This window comes from Elgaria multicarinata, chromosome 2 (assembly GCF_023053635.1).
Source record: "Elgaria multicarinata webbii isolate HBS135686 ecotype San Diego chromosome 2, rElgMul1.1.pri, whole genome shotgun sequence".
Taxonomy (NCBI): domain Eukaryota; kingdom Metazoa; phylum Chordata; class Lepidosauria; order Squamata; family Anguidae; genus Elgaria; species Elgaria multicarinata.
The window spans coordinates 122,593,648-122,609,636 of record NC_086172.1 but is presented as its reverse complement, the minus strand read 5'-3'; the positions used below and the strand labels follow the sequence as shown (position 1 = coordinate 122,609,636).

Genomic DNA, 15,989 nt, shown 5'->3' with positions numbered 1-15,989 from the left:
AAATAGCTAAGAGAACCTCCGAAATGAGTTTAAAGTAACCTTTGTGTGTACAGTTCGTAAGAACAGGAACCCTTCACTTTTGTGTTAGAATGCCATGAACATTACTAGAATAACTTGGGCAACTTATTTCTGCCTGTGCCCCTATTAATGAGATCCAAACCTTCGAGCTTGGACATAATTGTGGTTCTCCCCACTTTATGAAGGAATAAAAAATAAAACTTGACTCATTTTCTCTTAACCTTTTGGCATTCATCAGTTAATTACAATATTTGGATACAAGGGTAAGCCTACATAGCTTGAGAATGCACCAAGTGGAATGCAACCTGCCAGCAGTATGCCTTGGCCTGCTACGTGCTTAACACACACACTGGGTTGGTTTCTTTTCAGTATAAAATACAAACATCAACATGGCCATAAATGATAGTGACTGAGAAATTTCCACAGGGCCTTATAAGTAACTATAATTATCTGGGTGTTTGTAATAAATAAACACAGAATTTCATTTTTGTATATTAATATAGACAATTTTGTCACGATGGCTTATTTGTAGAGTTTGTTTTACTATGCACTTATTGTGGGAACAGATGACGCTTTCTGATACTTAGCATGACATATTCTGGAAGAAGGAATCATGTGCAAAACCAGTTTTAGTATGAGATAGCAAAGACTGTTAATGCATCTAATTATTATTATTTTCAACTTAACTTTTCAATTATGTTCTCACTTCAGTGCCAGGATACCTTTGCTATCAGACAAGCCCACCACATGTTGCAATAACTACCTTCTTTTTTATGGCATTTTCAGCACAGTTCTTAGTTTTTTCCCATCCTAGGCAGGCAACAAAGAAAGAAGGCTGATGGAATACCTGATAGATAAACATATATGGTTAATAGATTCTGTTTGGCTTGGTGGATCACAGATATTACAGCCCTGCTATTTGGTAAAAGAGTATAAGCCTGTATTTGTCCCTTCACTGTGATGGGAGGACTTTGCAGGACATAGCCCTGCATTAGTGCTTTCTTTGCAGATACGTTAATAATTCACTCCCTCATCCCCTAGTCTCAGTATCCATTACTGAATCCCTTTATTCATAATGTCTTGCAGCAGACCTATGTGCCCTCCTTCCCAAAAATGTCAGAGGACTTCTCAGAGAGAGGCTCCATGAGGCACGTGGGACTGCTTCTGGAAGAAAAGCTCAAATACCCCTACCTTTCTCTAGATAAAGAAAATTAAATTTCTGTCCCAATTCATATTATTAGTAATGTCGCTTGCCGTTCTGTTATAATATTGTATCTTGACTTCTTATTTAAGAATGCACGGCAGTGCGTCCTTAGTTAAGGTTCGACAGAAACAAGAGCATTCTACATGATGAAGTGGTATTTTGGGGGGTTGGTCATTCTAACATTCATAAAATCAAAAAATGTTTCACCAATCTTCCTGAAATCTACATGTGACAGAAATAAATGTTGGATTTACATAACCTGAAAATTTCAAGAAGATTGGTGAAAGATTGAGGGAAGGAGGGCAGTTTAAAGTAGGGGGGAAAACCCTCCTTTAGCGAAAGTGTTTGTTTAAAAAAAAAACCTTGATTTTTTTTGTCCACCCTTTGTGATCATATGAAGACTTAACTAATTAAAATTCTGATGATTTCCTTTTCCTTTGATCTTATATTTGATGGAATAGCTTTTCTTTTTTTAAAAAAAATTAATTTACTTTTCTTAAAAAAATATTTTTTTATTGCTAATGTAATAAAATGATTCTGGAAGTTCATAACGTGGCACTCAGAATGTGGAGGGGGAGGGGGGAGGGAGTAACTGCCATCTGGATTAAAAACAGAAGCAGCAAGCAGCTATGAATTTCTGTGACGTGTTTGTGTGTGTGTGTGCACATGAACAAGCAATCCTCTCAGTGTGAACAGACCCTATCCGAAGGAAGCTATGGAATTGAATAGAAGTAAAGCTTTAGTTCATAAGTTTTAGTTCATAATTGAATAGGAGTAAAGCTTTAGTTCATAAGCAGGCTTTCCTTGAGGGCAGAGAGTTTTGCTACCTGAATTCTGAGAAGCAAACTCAGCCTGGTTCTTGCCTCCCTTTTGAGAGAAGAAGAGTCCTCTTTTCTCTTTTGAAACATGTTTTCCTTTGGCTTTGAGACTATTTTGGGCTATCTTTTCCCAAGGCCAGCTTCTCTGACCCAGGCACTTGGCTCACTCTGTATTTGATTTTGCTCACTGATGAAGGTTGGGCTTCACAGCACTTTCATTTTGAAATATTTTCTACACTCTCTACCTGGATTAATTTCCCCCACTTGGAGTTTGTTGAGTTCTACACCCTGGCTTCTAGGAGAGATCTCTTTCAACTTTCCTCTGCATCCATGATAACCTATTCTTCAGATCTGTCCTTGGAATAGGTAGCTATACATTCCACCACCCACTCACCCCACACACTGCTCCTTTACTTTTTTCTAAGAGTTTGGACCATACTGCTATAAAGTTGAAAGTTTCAAAAACTTCATTTAACTAGTTTGGGATGGTGTAAGTTTTAAGTACAATTTTGAAACCTTTCAAAGTGCTTCTGGGCCTACAACTTTGTTTTCGGCCTAGTCACTGTTTTCTAATAGGCCTTAGAAAACAGTTAAACTGTAGTGTATTTTGCATACTATGCACATGTATTTTCTTTCTAACCATTGCATGTTTGACATTTCACTTCTGTATCTGATGTACTTTTGCTTTTACTTTTCTTTATAAACCATATCTTAAGACTTCTTGTGTGGCATGTTTTCATTGGTTTAACAAGTTAAAGGGGGTATTCACCGTTTTCCTGCTTATGTTTTAAAATCTGTTTCAACAGGCTTAGTAACTTCAAGAGTTACAGAGTTGGGGGAAATCCTCAATCTTTGTGATCAGAGGCACTGAGTAAGGTACCCCTGGAGATAATTTAGACTGACCCCAAAACACATAACACTATTCCCCCTTCTGAAGTGGTCTGGACTACAGACTACTAAAGACAAACAAAGTGGTAGACCATAATAACAGTTTTCATGTGCCCATTTGCTTTATGAGGCAGGTGTTCCAAAAAAGGGGCTAACAGGCCATAAAGTTGCCTGGCTGGGTCTGCCAGAAACCTGGCTTTACCATTCCTGGCAGGTCCGTGTTCTACAACAACTGCTCTCAGCTGAACTGGATGGAATCCCACCCTCTACCTCTGAGTTTAATTTACTGTCTTCCCCTGGCTGGGCCTTGTAGGAAACTATTGGGACAGACAGACCAGGCATACATAGCACACATAGAATGCTAAGACTGGCAGATCTAAAAGCAAGTATGTTGCTTTTCAAGAACCAAGGAAATTCAATGGGTCTTACCTTTAAGTAAGTATCTGTGGATGGTAATGCAGCCTGTGCAGGCTTGAAATTTGACCACAAACTTGATCACAATCTGCTACTTTGAGATCCAAACAGGAAGAAAAAGCATGTAGCATAAAATGACCTATAATAATTAACATAGTAAACTGAAACTTCTTATATAAAATATTTCCTGTATCATTTTGTGTTTGCTTCCAGAATTAAGCAGGGATTTTTAATTCCAGTAGAACAATTTTTCAAGTTATCTTCAAATACACACAAAAAACATGAAATGCTTCCTTTTCATGAGGTAGTGATAAAAAGCTTTTCTCTCTGGACACTGGCTATTAAAACATTCAAATGAGTATCATTAGAGCATAACTTCTGGGGCTTATTTATTAATTTGGAAAGTGGGTTCAACATATAATACTAGTTTTGATTTTATATTGGATGTCAACATGGAGTAACATCCTGGCTGACACTGGCTTGGTTGTTAACTGTATAATATATAGCCGTCAATTACACAAAACTATGAAATTCATTAAACAAAAAACCTACAGTTTACAAAACAATGTTAAGGTTCTAGAGCTTTCAACCAAGCACCAAAAAGCAGGGAAATTGCAAGTTAAGGCTCACAAGCCTTAACGCCACATCCTCCCTAAGGAGGCAGAAAGTGCAAGTGAAATTCTCATTCTCCCAAAGCAGATAAACCATGAGGACAGCAGCCCTTCTCCAACCTGGTGCCCTCCAAAGATGTTGAACTACAACACCCATAATTGCAAGTCAGCATGTCCCATGGTCAGGAATTCTGGGACTTGTACTGTCAAACATCTGGAGGGCAGCAGGTTTGGGAACGCTGTTCTATATTCTTACCAACTACAGGGTCTGCCCAATACTTTTCTCTCACACACATACATCAACTCATCAGAGTGACAGAAACAAAAGGTTTAGTTTGGCTATCTTGAACTCCTTTCAGATGAGAGTTTGCAATCCTATACTACTTGGGAGTGAACTCAGTGGCGCTGACGTCTGAGAAGACATGTACAAGATTCAAGTGCAAACCAACCTTCCCCAGCCTGGTGCTCTCCAGATGGGTTGCACTACAACTCCCGTGTTATGGGGAAGACAAAAATCATTTTCATCATTAATTTTAGGTGCTATCTCTGCCTTTGATCTCACACTACTGAACATATAAGAAAAATCCTCTAAGTTAGTCCCCTGGCACCATATATCTGATATTCAATAAACAGAAAATCTATACCATGTGTTGAAAACTAATTTTAACGTCTGAAGAACTGTCTGGATTAGGTATTAAAGATTCATTCATTGTCACTTCATTTGGTTTAAGACAATCTATTTAAAGTGATGCACCTCTTTTGGAGTTCCTTGATGGATTGCATATCTTAATGGTGGAAAACATACTTTAGAATAGATGTGGGCAGAAAATAGATCTTTCCAGATGTTTTGGGTACCTGCATTCCTGATCACTGCCCATGCTGGTAAGGGCTTTTATAAATTGAACTCCAAAACTCTGGAGATCTACATTCCGCCTGCCTTCGCTCTAGAACAGCCTTCCCCAACCTGGTGCCCTTCAGATGTGTTGGGTTGCAGCTCTCAACATGAAGAGATGCTCTAAAAAAAGAGAAGTAGGTGGCCCTAAGTTGTTGGTCATCAGTTTTCCACAACCCCACAGTCACCTCTGCATATCATATTCCCATACTGTCCTCATGGTTTATCTGCTTTGGGAGAATGAGAATTTCACTTGCAGTTTCTGCCTCCTTAGGGAGGATGTGGCGTTAAGGCTTGTGAGCCTTAACTCGCAATTTCCCTGCTTTTTGGTGCTTGGTTGAAAGCTCTAAACGTTGTTTTGTAAACCATAGGTTTTTTGTTTAATTATCCAGTTATATGCACACAATTTCTAGTGCGTGCGTGTGTGTGTGTGTGTGTGTGTGTGTGTGTGTGTGTGTGGAGAGAGAGAGAGAGAGAAGACTGGTGCATTTGCCATTCTGGGAATAGAAATTTAAATTTAGCAAGAGGAACTTGGCAGAATCTTCCCATGTCTTGTATCCACTTATTCAATTTCAAAACATTTCAGTTGCTTATAGCAATCAGTATTGTATTGCTGTAATGTCTCTTTTTTCCACGATGCAACTGAATGTAAAGCTATACCTAATGAGCCTGAGCATATTCATGTTTTCTGGGTATTACAAACTGTGTTGAATGGTAGCATTTATTTCAGGGAATTCAGCATTTATTTCAGTCATTCAGTCATTTTAGATTTACAGTTTAATAGCCACCTCTCATCTCACTTCACTCGTTAACACAGCATCCTGCCAAGTCAATGCCCACTGGTCTCTTGAGATCAGCTTGCTAGGATGTGGTCTCCATCCCTCGTTGCACTGGGCTCAAAAGTGCTGCTCTGAACTTGCCGTCTGATTTCCTTTCTGTTTAGCGGCAACTGCAGTAGCACTTTGTAACTCTTCCTTACCTACTATACATATGATACCACTGTTGCAGTGCGATCAGAGGCTTGTGTTGAAAGTACTGCAGCTGGGGATAGCTTCAAGCTCCCCTGTTTATTTTAAACTTCATTAAAATTGCCAGTGAGAGAATACATTTGCAGTTGCAAGCTGCAGCTCAGAAAAGCACATGATTTTGCCTCTTCTTCGAGTCATCACATAGCGAAAACAGTGGCCTCACATGCTTGCTTAGTTCACATAGTTTGCATCCACAGTTCAAATGCAAGCATTGATGATGATGTCAAACTGAATATACTGCATCAAGTATTCTCATGTCACATGGACGTTTTTCACATTTCTAACTATATCATTTCCTTCTCTTAGGTTTTGTAAGTTATGACAATCCAGTCTCTGCACAGGCTGCCATCCAGTCAATGAATGGATTTCAGATTGGCATGAAACGACTGAAAGTACAGCTCAAGCGCTCTAAGAATGACAGCAAGCCATACTGAGCGCCCCTCCCCTCTGGAACTGGAGCGAGAAGGATCTTCTGGTAAGTTGGGGAGGAGTGCGCTTAGAGATTCAAAAACTCTTTAAGGCTGTATTTTTACAGTCACAGAAGCTGATTGATGTCATTCTATCTGGCACATCTTCCCCTGAAGACTCGGCTGCAGCCTCTACTGGGAATTCTTCGGATGGAGGACAAGTTTGTGCTTTTGTTTCCAGTGTTTTACTTTGGAGTTTAGGTGCCATATTGCTTTTTTTTTTAAAAAAAAGTTTGCTGTGTTTGTAACCAGTGTGTTTTGAGAAGGACCAATGCCAGCCACCTTGGAGAGGAAAGGAAAACAGCAGGTGCAATTGGAACTGACACTGCATGACTTAGACATGAGGAGGAGAAAGTAAACAGATCTATTGCCAGATCCCAAGTGATATTCATGAAAAGAGGGAGGGGGAAGATCTGAATCCAAACCACTTGGTGGCTGGTTAGTGAACAGACCCCATGAAGCCTTGCCAAACTCATTTCCCCAGATTTACTTCGCTAATGCCTTGCGTGAGGACCTTACACTGAATCATTTACTAGTGTAGGAGAAAAGTAATTGGGCAAAAATATTCATGTGTTAAAGGAAAACTGCAGTAATGATACAGTACATTTCTATAGTGCAGTGAGTGTGGTTGCAGCATACAAAATGAACCAGTGATGTTTTTCATGAGACATTCACAATTCAGCCCGAGCAACCATTTAAAAACTAGGAACTGCCAAACTAGTCAATTTAATGCAGGTGTTTTAACTTATGATCTGCTGCAAATTCTGTATATCTTGCTGATTTCCTATGTTGTTTCTGCCCCAGTTCTACAGCTTGAACTGACTAGAAACCATGCTCATAAAATCCACCTTAAATCCACCTTAGTATTAAACTGACAGATGGCTTTTAAATAAGCTCATGTTGCCTGATTTCTGGCATTCTGCTCTTTTGTGCAATTTCTACAAGTGAGCGTCCAGAATACTATTGTCCCAAAGATCTACTTTTCATACATAGTACCATCTTGCTACATTGCAGTTTTCCTTTGAGTGTGTGTGCCAATATAAAACATAAAGGGCTACATGCAAAAGGCTGAATCTGCACAGAATCTTGATCCTGCCTTTATATTGTCTGTAGCCAAATGCCTAATAACTCCAAAGTCAAATTTACTCCCCTGCTCTAATGCACACCTACTTTTTCACACATGTGTATTGGCCAAAGTGTTAAAGGGTTTTTTGTACACATTGATAACATGGGACTAAAGGGAAGTTTTGACATTCTGGCCTAAGCCATGGCAAGGTCAGCATAGAACCTAGCCTAAGAGTCACAAAAAGCCCCCTTCTCTGTGGGGAAATTTACAGTATTATGTATAGATTCAATGTACTACCACTTCCTCAACTTATTTTCTTTCTCATATCACGTTCATGCTTTTTCAAAGCACACCAGCCAACCCACAAGTCTTGTGCTTGGAAATCAGGCATTTAAGGGGAAGAGGGAGCAGATTAAAATAAAATAGGCTTCCAATTCACTCCATCAGGAAGAGCTACAAAACTCATCAAGCTTGAAATTCCATTTCAGAATGTGCTGGGCATGGTAAGCTCAGTAGGAGAATCAGGCATGACCAGGGACTGGGTCCCCTGGTGTGTTAAACCTCAGAAGTATAAATTGTGTAAGACCATCCATCTCAGGTCACATGATCTTTTCTCCTGAATTTGGACGTTTTGTTGTTGCAAACGTGTCTGTAATTTTGATGGATGGCATAGTAAAAATTTAAACTGTCAGTATTATAAAGCACACACAGCAGTGGCAAAAAAGTTGAACAGTCAGACTGCCAAATTTCCCATTTATGCTGGCATGTGGTACCCTTCTGTGTTGAATACATGGGTCTATTCAGAAGAATATGCATACACTTAGGTGAACTGTATACATTGATTTTTGTGCACTAGAAAAAGTTGTGTCCTGATATTCTAAGAGGAAAAAATGTTGGAGTGTTGAGGCTTCCAGAGTTGTCATGGGATTTTTTTTATAAATAATATACTTTTCAGGGGGGGGGGGAAGGTCATGGTTGGGAGCAGCTGCTCCAGTTGCAACCTGATATAACCAAGAATGTTGTTTCTATTTTTATAGAAGTTTTATACTGCTCTAGGGTGGAGAATATTTATTATCTAAATTATTTCACTGGAAACGACCAGGGTTTGCATAATCCTGAATGTGATTGTGTTACACATACATACAACAATGTGCATGATTTAAACTACTGACTTTCGGTGGCCTGTTTGCAGCTGGACAAACTGCTAAATAGGAAAAGAATTAATGCTGTGAACCAGTGGAGGGGGAAAGCTGTGCTCAAGTTTCTCTATAGTCACTCCTCCCAGTACCTCCTCTGTCCCCTGCTCTCTCTCCCAGTCCTTTTCTTCGTTTCTCTTTCAGCCATCCCTGTTGTCTTCTCTAAATAATGTTCTATCATTCTATTTAATATCCATGACTTTCATAATATATTTGTACACTTTCATTATGGCCACTATGAGGCAAATCATCTGTTGAATTAACAAAATAACACTTGGGCCTATATTTGTCCTGTAATATTTTCTAAGAAGTATGAATCATATGAATGTCCTCATCCCAAGTGATGTTGTTACTAAAGCACAAATATCCAGGTTAAATTCCAAAAATCAAACATTTGGGATATATTGGCAAAGTGCTTTTCATGCTGCTGCTCTAAACTACTTTAGCTGGAATACTTGAACCAAAATATGCCTTTCTCCTCAATTCCACTTGATTTATTGATCTGGACATGCATGTTTTTCAGAAAACATAATAAATTACGTCTCTCGAGTAGGTTCTCTGTTGGCAAAAGGTTCATTTTTATATATATTACATGGATAGATACATACAGATATATAAATATATCACACAGCTTTCCCATCTTGATCCAATCTGTCATGCTTGATTTTTTTTCTGCTTAGTTTATTCCTTCCTCACCTCCCCTTTCCAGATTTGAGCCGATATTTTGGCAGGAAACCCTGGATACTATCTTGTTTGCTGTCCTTCTGAGGCAAATCAGATTAGTCATTTGTGTTTGGTCCAGTGCAACAAACAGATCAAATTGAAATGCTCACTGATTTAATTGTACCATATCAAAAATAGTCAGTTGCATATCAAATTATATTTAACCTTGAACATAATGTTAGGTGTATTTTAGATTAAAACAAGTTCTCAGAATAAAATGAGTGTTTTCTGTTATATGGAGACATGAGAAATGAAGAAATGGAGACATGTTATACTAAGAGCTATTGCAGGCAGTTAACATTTATGAAGCAAATAATTGAAGTATCACTTTCCAAAAAAGCCTTATTTTTATAAGAAAAAAATAGGCTCCATACAACTGCTGATGAACTTGCTATAGGATTGTCTAGATTTTCTATGTGACTCTTTAACCTGTGTGTGTCTTGCTGATGGTGTAAATGTATGAGCTTCCTGTTGGAAGAGAGAATCTGTTTGGTATACTTCATGTTAAGAATGAAAATCCCAAGGATGCTAATCGTTAGTCTGGCATAGTTAAATTCTGTAAACCTCTAATTCCTTCATCAAATGCACTGGGTTGGATCCAGGGTCTCCTCCCACCAGTGGGGGCACTCACTGAGTGAAGTTCCACTCAGGACATGACAGCGGGAAGGCAATCTTTACTGATTCCCCCTCCTCCCATAGGCTCAAATGCATAAGGGACTGCAGGGGAAGTGAGGATTGCCTCATCTCCCACTGGGACAGTGGAAATGCCCTGCTGGATCAGAAGCCTGCTACTGATGGAAGGAGCCCTTCTGTCTGTAGAACACAAACTCTAGGTCCAGGCCAGTGTTGTTGTTTTTCCACCAAGGTAACTTTAAAATTAAATACAGTAGTATAGCTTAACACATGTAAACAGAAATCAAAGGTGAGCATCCCTTGGAAATCCACACACACACATAGACGGATGTTTAGTGTCACTGAGCTGAAATGTAATTGTTTCAATCATGATGTTGTGCTACATCTTTGACTATAATCAGAATGGAAGTTAGGGCAGACCTAAGAAGCACATTTCCCCCAATAATCACATGCTGCCTCAGACAGTTTTTGTGTGTGTACACCATCTCATTAACAGAATGCTTAAATGTATTTGTCCTTGCAAATTATGTCTTTTGTGTTGTGCCCCCTATTAGAGATTCTATCAGCTCTGGGGGAAAAAAATCTCAAGTTGCTTTCAGACAAAATTCATTCCACTCAAACTGGCAACAGTGACTGTAGAACTTCTGAGAGTCCAGAATTCCTCCTCACAAAGTCAGGGAGCAGGATTTATTTATTGAAGGAGTTGCAAAAGAAAGTTTATTTGCAGGCATCCTAGTAAAAAGGGCTCAGCTGAAGCAAGTCTTAACTTGCAATCAAGTCTTAATTCCTTCCTATTTCATAGGGGTTTCAGTCCAACCTGTATACCTTATCTCATTTTTTGGGCTCTCTTTGTTTCCTAAAGAATATCTGAAACAAAGAGGGCTACTACTGACTAAGCATGCCCCATAATAGGAAAGAAGAAAGTATCTCAACCATCAGTCCCCCATTGGATTCCTTCTTTGTCTCCCATCTCTAAGAATCTGAACACACACACACACACACACACACACACACACACACACACACACGGAACCACATTTTATGGAGTCAGTTTCTAGTGGAGGGGGCTTAGTGTGTTGTCTTCCTCGAGCAGAAGTAGCAAGAACACTGGCTCAGGGCTGTGATGACTGCACAGCCATCTGTGTGCCACTAAGCCATAGTCCATCCTGTAGCCAGTGTCTAAAGGGAATCCCAGGCCTCTGCTTCCATTTGGTTTCTGACAGTTTTTGACATTTATTTGGTGTCTTATGCACTTCGACTTTTACTTGTTCATTGTTGGCATGTGCTGCCCTTCCCTGTCAACCCCCCTCCCCAAGAGGTCTCATTGTACACTGCTCATTCCTGTTTTTTCTCTCTCTCTCTTTCTCTCTGTTTGGATGTACTGCTCTGTGTAACTCAGTGGGTCTCCTTCTTTCTGGTTTGTTTTTTTTCTAGATTCCTGCCGTTTGTTCATCGTTGTGCCTAAAGCATGTCGATGTGGCGTTCAAGTACATCGTCCAAATCCTTGTCTCTTCAGCTTCTCTGATGCTTGAACTCTCACCTTTTGACCTTGTGTTGACTTTTGATGCTGATGTGTATTTTTATTATGTTTGTTACTTCTTTCTTTCTTTTTTTTCTTTCTTTTTTTTTCTTTTTTGTGCTGCCAAATTGGTTTTGCTAGAAAGACTGCTGAAGGGGAATATTTAAACTTGCATTTGAATATAAAAGAATTCTATTTTTCTAGAACTTCGTAAGATAACCACTTGATTTTGTGATTCTGATTCTTTGTAATTGTCTTCAGAGCAGCCTTGCTAGCATACCTCGTGGAGTATTTGTATTTCTGTGAACATACAGCCAATCACTTTCTAGGCTTAGTTTTTTCTGTGTGCTTAGTTTTAAAACAAATCTTTGAAGGAAAAAGTAAAATGATGCAACTTTAAACTTTCAGGAGGCTTCTGGTCACATTTTGCTGAATCTACTTTCTGTGCTTGAAGAGACAGCATGTATTCTTTGACTTGAGTAGCCTCAGCAGAAAACACTTGAACTACATTTTCTCCTGATTGTAGCTGCATTTTTGCTCTGGCACTTACTGCTTTTTCCTTCCTGTGTGATTATCAGCCTTTGTCTGCAGTGAAAGTTTAATCAAAGTTGGTGTTGTATTTTGTTAAACCCTAGCATGCTTAGTTTTTGTAACTACAATCTCCTCAGCAAAATGTGAGATTTTGTTTGTTTTTTCGTTTAAAAACTCAAATAATGCCCTTGTAAACGTTTTGCATGTTTCCTGCTGTGTTCTTCACAATCTTGTATATATACACCCTTCACCTCTGTTTTCTATAGTTTGTGCAAAAACTGAGCAATTTAATAGGTTTCAAAGCTGTCCTTTTTGGGATGCCAGACTTGTGGTCATATGTCACGTAAGGACATCTCCTGTGCATTTAGACTGCTTTACACAGTATCTACACCTTGCTCTATCATCACAGCTATGGAAAGGTCTCAGGGGGCTTGATTGCACTGTTCCGGTGGTGGTAGGGGTGATGGTGGCGGCAGGGATAGAAGTTCAACAGAAAGATGTGGGATGTTTGCAGTAATATTGCTTCTAAGATCCAATGGAGCTAAAGCTCTTTTGGGGTAGCCTTAATTTGTACCTCTTGTTTAATATGTGGCTTGTTTTGTGAGGTTTAACACCATTAAATCTCTGTGGAAAGAAGCTTGATTGCTCTCCAGTCTTTACACTTGAAATAGCATGTTCTGCATATCCCATAGAAGGAATCTGTAAGCCTAGGCACAAAACTGCTGGCTCTTTCCCCAAGTGATAAGCACAATATAACAGCCTAGTAGCTGTTACCTGAACAGGGTACCAACCCCGGCTCCTTTTCTCAGGGGCCTTAGCTGGGGGATCTCCTGTATGGAGACTTTTTTTTTAGTTTTTGTTCTTAAATTGGGTAAGGAGTCATGCAGTTTTTCTGTTTTTCTTTTCCTTCCCCCCCCCTTTTTTTTTCCTTTTTTCTTTTTCTTTTTCTTTTTCTTTTTCTTTCTGGCCTGGTGAAGAAATGGGACAGATTATCCTTCTCTGGGAAACATGCTTCAGCCTTGCTGCACATATGACCTACTGTAGAAGCTGAGACTTAGTACTGGGTTTCACAGCACCTGCAAGAAATTTCTGTGGTAGGTGCCGAATCACAAGGGGCAAAGGGATGGGGAAGCTATCAAGGAACTATAATAGGAGGAAGGAGTGTGAAGCAAAATATTTGGAGAGTTAAGGGTGTGTGGGAGACCTATCTAGGCCATATGGAGTGTTAGTTTGTTCTGTTGGGGACAAAACAAAGTCCCCACCCTATGGTTGGGTGGGTAATATTTCTCCATGCTTGTTAGATAAATATGCATAGGTAGCTTTTCCCTCAACCTTGTGATCATCACCTTTTCAGGGTGACAGTTGCTTGAAAAGGGATATGGCTGCATTATCTGGGGGTGCAGCTGTGAGATGGTTGCTCTTAGGCTCACAGTCGCAATGCACAGGGATGTCTGATGGCAGGGAAGTCGAGACCCTGCAATGTATTGATTAATTTTGCCAATACATTTCTTTACAATGTGCGTACAGTTTCATGAGGAACTCTGGAGAATCCTGTGGAAAAAAAAAATCTCTAGAGAAAACCAAAATGCCAAACATTGGATGTTCCTTTTCTTTCTTCTTTCCTTTCTTTCTTTGGTTGTTTTAATTATTCTGTGGTGGTTTTAATGAATTTGAGACAGTAAAGCAGCAGCTGCCTTTTATTTCTGGCTGCTTTTTGTGAATAATTTAAAAAAAAAGAAAATTTACATTTTGGAAACAAACCTGTGGGCTTTTTTATTGGTACAAACATTGTATTTAACACTAGGGGTTTTGTACAGTTTTTTGCCTTTTCTACTAGAAAACAATGTAAAGTGATTCACAAATGTGACAAGAAAACAAATTGCCACTATGACCAAATGTAGAGTCTGTTCTGCAGTAACAGGATTTAATCAACTCAAAGTCGTGATTCTGTTGTAGCAATGCTTTTCTTTATCTTGTTTGAGCTGTTCCTTTTTTCTTGTTTGGTTTGCAAAACAAAATGTCTTTTTTGTGTGAAATTGTGTTGTACTCTGTAGAAAATTATGGATTTTTCTTTAATGGTTTAAAAAAATAGAAGCACATGTTGCTTTTCTGATCACGGAGTTTGTGTAGTGGATTTAAAAATGAAAGTTTTGTTACAAGTTTGGAACGAGCGAATATGTATTAAGGAATTTTCTTCCTTTTGTGTGTGGTTTCTTTTTGTCCCACTGGGGAACTTAAAGCTGTTTTAATTGCACAGACACACAGACAAGAAGTCATTTTGTATATGCCAAGTGTGGTACCTCCCTTTGTTTATTTGCTATTAAACTGTTTGAGAAGAATTTTCTGTGTCATCCTTGTACTTACTTATACATGGGAGATATGTGGGTACATTAATATTACAGTATGAGAGAAGGACTGGTGGTAAATGTGGCAGGCAGAAGATAGGATAGTTTTCCTTGTCAGACAAGTACTGCAGTGTTTGTGATATACTTTCTATTCTGTCTGTCCCCTCTTTAAATTAACCTCTCACTGCACCCTTTCTAACTATTTGAGGTTTATTTCATATCCTGAAATCTTAAAAGGTAAGTTAACCAAGGTAAGGATGTGTTCTGTTGGGGACTTTTCTAGAAGTAAATCAAGCGAGTACATCAAATGCATCCATACATTTGAAGAGATTCCTCAGTACATGATAAGTGTGCATATATGTAGGTGCGCTCTTGCACTCTCATATATATTATACACACACACACACACACACCACTTTATCTAGTTCCCCCTTCCCATCTACCTCAAAATACCAAGCTAAGAATTGTCATGCTTTCAGTCCTGTGAACATAGCATAAAGCTCAGCATTCTGTATTCAGACAACAGGCACTCAAACACCACAAGTAAGATCATAAACAAATGGAGCAGGGTGGTAGTATTCTTCCTATGTACTTCATTCCTGTGACCCAGTAGAAACAGGTGTAATGTCTCTTGAATTCAGGCATTGGGCTACTGACTATCTGTGTTAGTAGCCACTCCGACATCTGTTCTGCAAGTTTCTAATTACTTTAAAATCAGTTCATAATACAGATCATGGTAACATCAGTGGCAATGAGTTCTATAGATTAATGTTGCATTATATGAAGCAGTAATTTCTTAAAACATGCTACTGTGAATCTTGTCATTGTCTCTAGCAATGACCACATTCTTGGTCTGCATGTACAATAAACCTGTATAATGACACTATGATACTTGCTGTTTTTGTTTTGACCTCTTTCATAATTCCTAATACTGCATTTGCCTCTTTCAACACCACTGCAAAGCAAGCTGATGCTTTCAGAGTGCTTTCTACTAAAGCCCCATCTTTATTAAGTAGTTACATTCAATTCATAGCCATCAGTATATGTGTATAGATAAACTTATCCATCCATCCTTATAGGCCCCTTCCAACTCTACTATTCTATGAACTCTTTTCAGAACAGATTTGTTTATTATACTAATTATTGCACCTTTTGCTTCAAAATACTACGAAGTTCTTAATTTACTGAATGTATTTGTCAAACCAGTTGTTGTCTTTTATAAAAATGTATTTCAGTGCTATGGGAGGTACATACTCTAATATAAAGCATAGCTGACTCAGTTACAACAAAATGACTTGAATGAGATTATGAGGATTAGTCAGAAATTCATTTAGAAGCCAGCTGCTGCATAAGCCTTAATACCCTAAAGGAAAGTACAGTTAAGGTGAGACACAGCCAAGTTTTTCTTATAGTGGGGGTCTTTTGTTTAACTACTTCTGCAGTATTAATAATTTTTCATCCTGCTTGGTCAGCTTCATTAAAATTTGAAATGTTTTAATCAGAGTTGTTTATTTAATTATGAATGCAAGAAGGTAAGTATTCAATCATGTGTTCCATCCAGTGCAGTCATAAGCACACATCAGGATTCTGCATCGCAAAACAGCAGAAAAATGGAACAGCTGCTTAAAAGTGAATG

The 15,989-nt window shown here is 38.8% G+C and overlaps 1 protein-coding gene across 6 annotated transcripts in view; it reads left to right on the top strand.

The window, feature by feature from the left end:
* The window catches only part of CELF1 (CUGBP Elav-like family member 1), a 55,035-nt gene extending 40,688 nt beyond the window's left edge, over positions 1 to 14,347 (top strand). For 5 of the 6 annotated variants that reach the window (XM_063117534.1, XM_063117533.1, XM_063117532.1 and 2 more), the window contains one exon: positions 6,180 to 14,347. In XM_063117534.1, coding sequence (XP_062973604.1) covers positions 6,180 to 6,307 — 128 coding nt within the window. In that variant the 3' untranslated portion in view covers positions 6,308 to 14,347. The remainder of the gene's footprint in view (positions 1 to 6,179) is intronic. The other variant, XM_063117530.1, reaches the window with a different exon arrangement.
* Positions 14,348 to 15,989: the final 1,642 nt, after the last annotated feature.